The 11518-nt window shown below is 40.4% G+C and overlaps 1 protein-coding gene across 1 annotated transcript; it reads left to right on the top strand.

Moving 5' to 3' along the window:
* The first annotated feature begins 2805 nt into the window (after positions 1-2805).
* Positions 2806-7261, top strand: LOC138589827 (tumor necrosis factor receptor superfamily member 14-like). The gene is made up of 9 exons (XM_069660289.1): positions 2806-2918; positions 3116-3209; positions 3294-3422; positions 3937-4092; positions 4182-4269; positions 4364-4530; positions 4633-4664; positions 4752-4787; positions 4884-7261. The coding sequence occupies exons 1-9, from the start codon at positions 2880-2882 to the stop codon at positions 4902-4904; spliced, it is 762 nt and encodes a 253-aa protein (XP_069516390.1). The 5' UTR covers positions 2806-2879; the 3' UTR covers positions 4905-7261.
* Positions 7262-11518: the final 4257 nt, after the last annotated feature.

Here is an 11518-nt window from a genome sequence, read left to right as displayed (position 1 = left end):
ATAATAATAATAATAATAATAATAATAATCTATATATGGTGGACTAACATAACATAAACATTTAAAATGGATCATACAGAGAAGTAATTAACTACACTCATTTACATCCACCCCAACCAGTGTGATTGTTCTGCTCGTGTCCCATTTAAGCCCACCTGATGATGATGATGATGATGATGTTAATTTAAAAAACAACTAAGATAAAAATACACATTTAATAAACATTTAATTATAATAATATCAACTGCATACACAAATGGAAACTATACATGCTTGTCATGCTTTATGTCATTGCAATGAACCATTCTGTGTAGCTCCTGCATGGCAGCACTATGTTGTTGGTTAGCTAGCATGCTAAAACTCATATTTTGATTTCAAAATAAAACAATATTATTATTTCTTTTAATATGTGTTTTTCTGAGGGTACCCACAGGACCAACGTGTTTTTTGCAGCTTCTTCTCAGCTCAGCCGGCACATGTCACACATTGACCCAATCCCAATCTCCTCCCTGAAGCCTGAGCACTGAACACTCACGGACTTTAATAGCGTCAGGCGTGCAGTGCGTGAGTCTGTGAGGGTTTGAGAACAGCATAAAAATGAGGAATGTGTCGCACAATCATGGCATCACATTGCCTGTAAACCAGATGGGCCATTAAATCTAATAAGAAAAAAAGGCGACCTGCAGCATGTGTGTGTGTGTGTGTGTGTGTGTGTGTCTTACAGTGTTTACATATTTAAGATAAGATAAGCTTTATTTAACAAACTATCAAAAGTCAGAAAGGCTTTCATGTTATCTAATTGTTTACAGATAAATGTATTTGCGGTTCCCATCCATGCTCGCATTGTTTACATTTATTATTATTTTTTGGTCAAACTTTATTGAATACGACTTCAATGTACGAACATTTGTTTACATTTAGTGGGGGGCTGGACTATCACGTTTGTATACGTCACCAAGTTTGCTATGAACCCTGGGTAAGTCCCACAGGAAAGCCAGCAGATATGCGGACTCACGGAAAGTCCGTAATTTACCGTTGAAAAGTCGGCATCAGAGAACCTCACGCACTTACCGGGAACGCACCTCAAAGTCTGTGAGTCTGAGAGTGTGGAGATTGGGATTGGGCCATAATTAATAAACGTCCCTAACTCAAGATCAGCAAATCTGATTGGCTTAAAAATACAACTGGCATGTAGGTTAAAAAAACAGCTTAATATGAAGAAACATGACACAGCACAAAATGATGAAGACTCAGAAGTTGCTTATATGGTCGGCTACGTGAGCTTAATAGGGACGTTTACTCACACTCTGAGGCTACATTTGAAATTCGACTTAATAAAGTGGAAACAGGCTTTTTGTTTATCACTCCAACTTAAATGATATTTTTATCTCATCCCGATGGGTTTTTATTTAACAATCTTCAAGTCACAGTTACATAAATACTAACACACTAGCGGGGCTAAATTGCAGTTTTGGCTAGTAGCTAACTCACCGGGAAATCAATATGTCCGCCGCTGATACAGAGAAGTCCACTCCGTGCTGCAAATGTTTCACTCTCTCATCTATCTACATAAAACCACAGCGTGGTCTGTGTTTATTCTGAGTTAATCAATCTTAATCTCACTTTTCAGTTCCTATCATGATGGCTACTAGCTCAACGATCTGTCATCTATGTGTCCTACTCCCTCGACCTGTGTCAGAAACCCTTTTCCAACCGAAATTAACACGTTGATGCGAGTTTTTCAGACCCGGGAAGACCCGCTTTATAAGTGGGTAAGCGGCACTTATAAATGCTGATTGTCTCTTTTCCCATTGCCAGTGGAGTATACTGCTTTCGGTCCCTTTCTGATGCGTCACCGTGCGACGATGTTACGGTGGTTAGGTCTTTATTGTATCTATTACTCATTCAGTCTGTGTATCAAACTCAGCACGGTAAAATTTGGAACAAAGTTCGAGCGCTGCTCGGACGGAGACGGGCGGAATTTCTAGCTGAGATGACGAGGAGTCACAGAAGTTACAGGCAGAGCATAGCATCGCGCCAGAACGGGGGCGGAGATTAGCACGATGACACGGGTTTTATGTGCCCATCAATGCCGATCAGAGCCGAGGCGATAATTACCCGGGTCTTTCCCAGCCGGGAAACGACGGGTCCATTGAGTTTGAGGTTATCCTGAACACTAGGTCCCTTACCAAGTTACGCCAGCAGATGGTGCTAAAATACGGGTATTTATTCTAAGTCATGTCTGTTAGAGACGTTTAACTCTTTTAAACTGATCTTTATTCAAATTAAATAAATATAATGACTAAACAATGGCTGCCCTGACTACCTGGGCTACACCTCTCAAGAGATATGTGAGAAGTTTTTCATCTCATTTACAAGTAAAGTTATGGATGTTAGGCAACAAATCACCCAGCCAGACCGTATTCTACATGCGCGTAGGACACAGTTATTTTAGCACTTTTGAATCTGTGTCCATTTTTATCTGAAATCATATCCCACATGACAGCCTCGAGTTTTTCCTAAAGAGGTTTTTAACACCGTTGGACCTGATAAAATGAAGGGGTGAATCTGTTTAGTGATGAAGATAACTGCCCCTCCTCGTCACGTTGTGTTTACTTCAGGTAATATGAACCCTTTAATAATGAAACCCCTTTAAGTGGCTTCTCTTAAGTGTCATCATCCTCATTAGTTAAGGCTGATACTTAACTTTATTTGACAAACAAATTAATTCTGTTTAGTTGTTCGGTTTAAAATACAAAAAGTGTGATTGAATATTTTCTCTCTCTGTTCCCAGGTGGTGTCGTGATCAACGTCTCTCTCCATCTCAGATCTCAGTGAGAAGACGTCTTCATGAAAACTGTGATCCTGACGAGACAACGATGTTCAGAGGGACTCTTTGGTCAGCTGCATCACTGCTGGTAAAAGATTTTATTATTACAGAGATTTTTTTGTCTTTTTCTTTTCCATCTAAAGTTCAAAGAAAGTAAAACACAGAAATGAACTGAAGAACTGAAGGTGTTTTTCATCAACACACTGAGGGATGATGTTCATGTTTTACTGACACCAAACTCTCTCCTCTCCTCTCCTCTCCTCTCCTCTCCTCTTCTCTCCACAGATCCTCGTGCTGAATGTCTTCAGAGGTCATGCTCTCACGTGTGATCAATCTGAGTATAAGATAGGAAATAGATGCTGTCCTAAGTGTCTTCCTGGTAAGATCCACCTGAAAATTAAAGGGACATATATATATGCTTATGACTTAAAAAATATATTTATATCTGTTTTTTTTTAAACAGGAAGTCGAGTTCAAACTGATTGTAGCTCAGAGTCCAATCACACCTCCTGTCTGCCCTGCACTGAGGGAACCTTCATGAACCAGCCTACTGACCGTTTGCAGTGCTTCTTCTGTAGAGACTGTGATGCAGGTACATTTCTGATAATATAACATAATATAATATAATATAATATAATAATAATATTTTCCAAACCTGAGTGGAACACTAAGCGACACCAAACAAAGCAGGTTAAACAGACAGAGAGCTAAAGAGCAGCTGCTGAGCTAAACGCTGTGACTGCCTGAATCAAAGATCCGTGTTCTCTGTCCAACGAGTGTTCAGATACGAGAGGAGCTGTTTTTTGGGTCAATATTCTGAAACATTTGAGCCTGTTTTGGTTCCACAACTAAATGTGAATGATCTGAGTTATAGCTCAGATGTTTGCTGCATTCACAGCAGCTCAGTTTGTCTCCGTCTGTTTGACTTTGTAGGAACTTTTTGTCCTGTGAGAAACTATTTGAGTTGAGCTAAAGCATCCCTGCTCTACATCCTTACCTTCCTTATAGATGTAGCCTTACCTTATATAGAAGAGAAGATATCTGCCAGGTGTGTTTGGCTGATGGGTCGAGTAGGTCCATAATAACCTCTGTGTGTGTGCTGACAGGTTCTGGTGTGAGGATAAAGACGTCATGTACCCAAACATCAGACACAGTTTGTGAACCACTGGAAGGATTTTACTGCACAGACTCTGCAGAGGGCAGCTGTGCAGCAGCACAGAGTTACACAAGCTGCAGACCAGGAGAATACATCAGACAGAGAGGTGAGTTTTATTTCTAATAATAAAATAATGAGACAAAATCACGTCTAAAATCTCATTTGAACTGGTTTTAATAAATGTGCTGTGTGCAGGAACGTCACAGAGAGTCATTGATTGCTCTGACTGCAGTGATGGAACATTTTCAGATGGGACGTTTACATCTTGTCGGCCACACACACGGTGAGTGAAGCTTCACATCAGACATGGACACACCTTCATGAGTCCATGAGCTCCTACAGGTGTTCCTCTAATAAATGTCCCTCTGTCATTACAGGTGTCAATCAAAGTATCTACAGCTGCTGAAAGCAGGAACTGATTCAACTGATGCTCAATGTGGAGGACTGAATACATTTTGGATAATGTTTATAGTCTCTAATCTTGTGCTTATTTCATCAGTTGTAGTGTATCTCGCACTGAAGCAAAAAATGCTTCGAAAACAAAGTAAGATTTTCTTTGTGTCAATAAAAACTTGATCATGTTTTGATAGATAATACTGTCTGTGACATCATCAAGTTTTTATTCATTGTTTATGTTTTATTACAGGGAGAGAAAGAAAAGCAGACATTCAGAATCTGGTATGTTTTCTTCTCTCTTTACTCTCAATCCATTTAACAGTGAAATAATTAAATGATGTTACTCACTCATTAATATTTCTCTTAAAGGAACAGATGATTCTCAGCCTTATCGGAATAGAGCAGGTGAGACAGCAGAGTGTTCCTCTGACATGTTCACTGACTGACTCTGTCAGGTTTTATAAAATGTTCCTGTTATAAATAAATCTCTTCTCTCCTCAGGAGGTGACAGAACAAACCTGAACATGCAGACAGTTTACCGTCACACAGTGATTGGTCCATCAGAGAGGTCAAGCAGAGGTCGTGCAGCAGACTCAGTGTTCAGCTCTCGTGTTTGTGAAGCAGAGAATTGTTTCATTTCTCTCCATGAAGCTGAGCTGACGTCAGCTGAGGTTGTCACTCATGCTACAAACACACACACTATAAACACAAACACAAAGTGGGTCCTTCAACAGTCTGTTATAAACACAAAGTCTTATTTTATATTCATCTGTTTATTTTCTTGTTCTTTTGCTTTCTTGTTTTTCACCTTCTGCAGCAGCTTTAATGTGTCAGCAGCACATGAACCACAGTCACGTCTCATACAGACGATGACGAGTCATTTCAGTTGTTTGCTGAAGATCTCGACTTCTTTATCTGGTTATCTCCAGAGAACAAAGCTGGTTCTCTCGTGATAACGGATCATTTAGTGTCGATGTAGAAAACAGAACAACAGGCTGCTCGCTGTGATATTAAATCAAATTCAAATCAAATGTTATTTGTATAGCGCCAAATCATAACCAGATGATGAAAGGCTGATAATAGTAATTGTAACACTTGAAGTCAGCAGGTCTACTTTGTTAGACAGGACAGGTAAAATTAAATGCAATTGTTGTTAACATTTGAATACTATAATTAAATATTTTTTAAATGAGCGTTTATGTAGGATGTAATGAGTTACATGTCTTTGGACTCCTGCATTTCGCCCATGTCCCTTATGGGACTATATAAATAACAAGTTAAAAATAACAAAAACAAATGATAAGGAGGAAATCTCCATAAGCTTACACTGGCATGAAAGAGTAGCCAGAACACTTGTTATGAATAACTAGTGCACGTTTGAGTCTTGAGAATATATCACTTTTATGTTCTCTGTATGATCTTAGATCTGCTCCTCTTGTACTCCTCTTGAGGTGTCAGAGTCTAACACGTATGCTTTAAGTTTTACTGCCATGTTGGCCTCTGATGCTCTTAGTCGAGTGTCTTGAGAATTACTGCAGTTGAGTCTTTAAAGATCCTATTCTTGATTTATATCCTGTTTTCCCTCAGTTACACTGACTGTATGTCAGCCTTTAACATTATAGCCAGCAAGCTTTATGTACTGTAGCCTTTGCTCTCTTGGTCTTTTTCTTTAGATTTATTATATGTGTGCGTTTAAGTTTGAACATTGTAAACTCACTGTGTAGCTTATAGCTCACAACTTATAATATGAGTTTATTAATTAATGGATTATTATCTGATTTCTTAACTGGAAAAATAGAATGATGATTGATTACATATTATTTTGGATTATTACTCGATTATGTTGACTTTTTATTAACACAAATTATTGGTGAATTGTGAATTGCAAGGAATTATTTTAACCTTGACTTTAATCAATGATTTGTGCTACTATTCTCCTTCTAGTAGTTACTTTAGTCTTTTCATCGATCTGCATGGTTGATTTTTCTGTCAATGTACTTTAATGTACTCATGTAACCATGTCATATATCCATTTATTGGACTTTTGACTATGTATTGTTAAACATTTATCATGTATGCTTACATTTATTGAGTTGTCAGAGAACTTCTCTTTGAGTCCTTATTTGTGGGTCGCAGAGTTGTTGAAACTGGTCTTGTCTGTGAACAGATTTATGATTGGCTCCCCGGTCGCAGCTGGCCCACGTGGGGTAGGGCTCAGGTTGGCCAATAGTTATGGGTAGGCTGGACAAGTGTCCCTTACCTCACGTGAACGGGCCTCTTGAACTTGCAGGTGCAGGAGCTGGGAAATTCCAGCTTTTGCGCAGAGGCCTATATAAAGGCAAATGTCCGGAGATCGGGGCTCACTCCCCGCTCCACTCTCCTCAGGACATGCCTACCCGTCTCTCAGAGATTCTCCATTCGCAGGAAGAGGTAAAGCAGATAGCCTGAAAAACTTTAAATCTGACTCTTGTCCGTTTGTGACTTGAACTTCTGGCGTAATTTAGATTTGAAGCAAGACTTTGACAACTGTTGGGCCTGCCATAACGGGGATGCTCGTAAGCTCCTGGCGACAACACGCCTTTCGAGGGTTTGCATGGTATCTCTTGGTAGACAAACCTAAACAGGACTCGAGGTTTTGTGAATAATCAATGCCCGCCAGAGACTCCCAAATTTAGCTGATAGATAGAATGTAATTTAAGGTTTCTTAAACTGCATCCAAATTGTCCAACTCCTAAATTATCAGCCTTCTTTAAAGGCATCTGAAAACAGAACCAGATCAGTTCTGACAAATTTGAGTTTTTAACTTTTTCTTTTTCTTTTTTATTATTTATATATTTATAACCGAGTGAACAAATAAAGGCATGTAAAACTTTAAGAAATCCTTTGGAGGGAGTTTTGGTTTCAGAGTGAGTGGTATTAAAACAGAAGTGAGAAAGGTTTTCTTCAAAGGACTCCGTTACGCCCCCGAGGTAAGCTCATGAGATTCACACTACGGCGACATTACTGATTTATAGACACACACACACACAGGGCAGAGAGCACCTTTAGAAAGCCTTTAGGGGTTTCACGTTAGGGACCGGACCAAGGGACAGAGAAACTAGCCGTATTTTTCCCTGAGGGCTAAGGGCCCGCTAGCATAGTCCCAGTAGTGATCCGTGAGCACTACGGCGACAGATTAATGAACGTGTCGTCGGCGACGGGAAAGCCTCAGTTTTTGTGACGCTTCTGAGGGCGTCCTGCTTTTAGAAGGAGAAGAAAAAATAGGAACAATTTTTTCTTAAAACCCCCCTTCCCCTTCCCTATTTAGATATTAGAGCATGCTTCAACTTTTAGCATTAGCAGCAACAATAATGATACTATGGGGAAGTCTGATGTTAGTAGGTGTTGCAGACTGAGTCGAGCCGGTCAGCAGCAGACAGCGAGACAAGGGAGCGCAAGAACTCCCGGGAAGATATATGGTTAGTAACGTTAATGGGACAAGAAGACACAGAGTTAATGAGCTGCATTAATATGACAGAGAGAGAGGGAGAGAGACACAGAGGGAGAGAGAGAGAGACAGACAGAAAGAGAGAGAGAGAGACACAGAGGGAGAGAGAGAGAGACAGACAGACAGAGAGAGAGAGAGAGAGAGAGAGAGGCTCGGTGTGTCAGATCCCCCCGGCAGTCTAAACCTATTGCAGCATAACTCTGGGCTGGTCCCAGCCTGAGCCAGCCCTAACTATAAGCTTTATCAAAGAGGAAAGTTTGAACTCTTAAAAGAAGAGAGGGTGTCTGCCTCCCGGACCCTGACTGGTAGATTGTTCCAGAGGAGGGGGGCCTGGTAATTGAAGGCTCTACCTCCAACACTACTCTTAGAGACTTTAGGTACCACAAGCAGGCCTGCATCCTGGGAGCGCAATGTTCTAGAGGGGTAATATGGCACTATGAGCTCTTTAAGATATGATGGTGCCTGACCATTAAGAGCTTTGTAAGTAAGAAGAAGGATTTTAAATTGTATTCTAGATTTCACAGGAAGCCAGTGCAGAGAGGCTAATACAGGAGAGATGTGCTCTCTCTTCCTCGTTCTTGTCAGCACACGTGCTGCAGCATTTTGTACCAGCTGCAGAGTTTTTAGTGACTTATTAGAGCAGCCTGATAGTAACGAGTTACAATAATCCAACCTGGAAGTAACGAATGCATGGACGAGTTTTTCTGCATCGTGTTGAGACAGGATGTGTCTGATGTTTGTTGTGACGGTGAAAGAAGGCTGTCCTTGATATTTGTTTTCTGTGGGAGATGAAGGACATATCCTGATCAAACAGAACTCCCAGATTCCTAACAGTAGTGCTGGAGGCCAGGATGATGCCATCTAGGGCAGAGGTTTCATTACAGCTAGTTTAAAAGACTGTGGTACATCGCCTGTCGATAAAGACATATTGATCATATCTAGTAAAGAGGTGCTAAGGGAGGGAAAGACTTCCTTCAGCAGCTTGGTTGGAATCGGGTCTAAAAGACAGGTCGATGGTTTAGACGGAGTGATTAGAGAATTTAGCTCAGGGTCAAGGTCAATTGGAGACAAACAGTGTAAACATCAGGTTTTTGAGCAGTTTCCAAAGATACATCTGCACCAGTTAAGGGCAGCAGGTTACAGAGTCTCTAATCTTTAGGATTTTGTCATTAAAGAAGCTCATGAAATCATCACTGCTGAGGGCTATAGGAAAACATGGCTCAATGGAGCTGTGACTCTCTGTCAGCCTGGCTACAGCGCTGAAAAGGTACCTGGGATTGTTTTTATTTTCTTCTATAATTACAGAGCAGGACATGCCATGCTGCCATCGCCCACACTGATGAGGGAAGTTCAGCCTGTTTCTATGTTCGATTGGTGATACGAGTTATGATCATCTGACGTTACGGTGACCTCCAGGAAACAACTGAAATGAGTCGTTATCACGGGAAAACAGAGTAAATGAAATGTAGGTTGAAGTTTATATCATATTTGAGAGGTCACAGCAATCTTTGACCTTTGACCCCAAATTCAAATCAGTTCAAACCTGAGTCCGAGTGCACATTTGTACAGAGGCCGACACGGGCAAACGTGCTCCAGCGGCCTGAAGCTCTTCCATCAGAGGAAAACAGCAGCAGAAACAGAAACCATGCAGAAACCAAAACACATAAAGTCTGAAGGGAAACGTGCTGCAAGAAAAGAGAAACAAAGGCATGAACAGCAAACACAGACGACATAAACACTGACGCATGATCAGAAACACAGCGCGGAGGAAGAGAGGACGTTAAATTAAATGTCTTATTTGAAATGAAGGATTTTTACCTGTTGTGTAACAGAGCAGCGAGCCGTCACTGAGTTCTTGTGAGGAACAGACTTTAATATCACTTTGTTTTTGTTGTTCTGAATGTTTTTCTGATGCTTCTCTTCACTCTGTGTTTCTCTCTCTGAGTCCACTCTGTGTTTAAATATCACTGCATCAATAAAAGTCTCTTTCTTGAATCTTAAAAGTGTCTGATGTGGATTTATCGTGTGTTTGACTGCAGACTGAAAGGTAACAAGTCCTCGTGTTAAACAGTATGGTGCAGGGAAAAGGACAAAATTAAGACTATTGAGAGGCCGAAGGAGGCTATGTCCTTGCCCAAGCCAGCTATTGATCTGGCCAGTGATAAGTCAGCGCAGTGACATGGCAGTCATGTGTTTAACACAGCAACCCATTGGCTTGGCGACTGGCTAGGCTGGTCATGAGCTTCCGAATTACCAGCCTGTCCAGTAACCGATCCAGTGGGTTGTTAGCTTCGGCGTGCTAGTCGCCAGCCTCGGAAGCGTAGTGAGTTGCTAAAACTGGGCTATACTTAGTGAAAATACGTATTATTAAGCTATATTTGAGCCATCAACCTGCTGCAGTGTTCATCAGACACGTCAGGATACTGAGGAACAAAAAAATAATAATGTTTCCATAAAATTTGCCATATTTACCATATTTTTCACTTGTGCTGTAAAACACATAGGTCTATGTATTGATCCACACGGGCTGATAATTAAATAGCAAGACATAAAAAAAATAATTTAATTCAATTCATTATTACGTTTTTTACATATCAGAGCACAATTTTATAATCATGTTATTATACTAATTTAATTATTATGTTTTGTTATAACGAAAGTCCACTTTAAAAAACAAATGAAGCCCATTTAATTATTAATTATTAATCCAGGCCTATTGGTCTGTGAGTGACTGTAATCGATTTGGTCCTAATATAATCAGGCTTTAATTTATTTTAGTTTTATATAACAAAGTTTTTATTGGTCGTAGCCTAGAAAATTGATTTTTGATTTCCCAGTTTGGGACCAATAAAGTACATCCATCTGTCTGTCTGTCTATTCATCCAACTATACATCCAACTATACATCCATCTATACATCCATCCATCTATACATCCATCTATACATCCATCCATCTATACATCCATCCATCTATTCATCCAACTATACATCCATCCATCTATACATCCAACTATACATCCATCCATCTATACATCCATCCATCTATACATCCAACTATACATCCATCCATCTATACATCCATCCATCTATTCATCCAACTATACATCCATCCATCTATACATCCAACTATAAATCCATCTATACATCCATCTATACATCCATCCATCTATACATCCAACTATACATCCATCCATCGTCCCAGCCGCTTCCTTACTGCTACTCTCTGGCTCTCTGGCTCTCTGGCTCAGCGGTCTGACCTGCATGGTGGAGTGGCCTATCGTCCCAGCCGAATTAGCCGAAAACATTAGAAGGGCCGTTTTGGCTTCAATTCAGGGTTTGAGCAATGCAACTGTTTAAAAGCAAACATTTAAACATCGACTGCACCATTGCAACCACGCACCCACCTTCAGCTCATGAGATTTTTCCTTTGCTGAGGTAAGTACTGTTCACAGTACAACACGGAGCCCTACCCATGCAGTTGCGCTTTTGATCCACCAGGTGGCGACAGAGCAACATCAACAATACAGTCACATCAATGTTGCAGAAATTCCACAATAAAGGTTATTCCTAACTCTGTTACATTGAGGATGGATTTGTTTGGGTTTTTTTATTTTATCCAGTACTTATAAAAATTAGGCTATCGTTCAAA

This window comes from Semicossyphus pulcher, unplaced genomic scaffold (assembly GCF_022749685.1).
Source record: "Semicossyphus pulcher isolate SPU_LCO1_2020_fin unplaced genomic scaffold, fSemPul1.0.p SCAF_13, whole genome shotgun sequence".
Lineage (NCBI taxonomy): Eukaryota > Metazoa > Chordata > Actinopteri > Labriformes > Labridae > Semicossyphus > Semicossyphus pulcher.
Note: the sequence above shows the minus strand (reverse complement) of the source record. Positions and strands in the feature narration are given on the sequence as shown.

Coding starts and splice junctions, on each gene's coding strand:
- LOC138589827 (XM_069660289.1), top strand. CDS start 2,880: ATGTTCAGAGGGACTCTTTGGTCAGCTGCATCACTGCTG. Junction 3,423..3,936: donor CTGTAGAGACTGTGATGCAG/GTACATTTCTGA, acceptor GTGTGCTGACAG/GTTCTGGTGTGAGGATAAAG. Junction 4,788..4,883: donor GCCTTATCGGAATAGAGCAG/GTGAGACAGCAG, acceptor TTCTCTCCTCAG/GAGGTGACAGAACAAACCTG.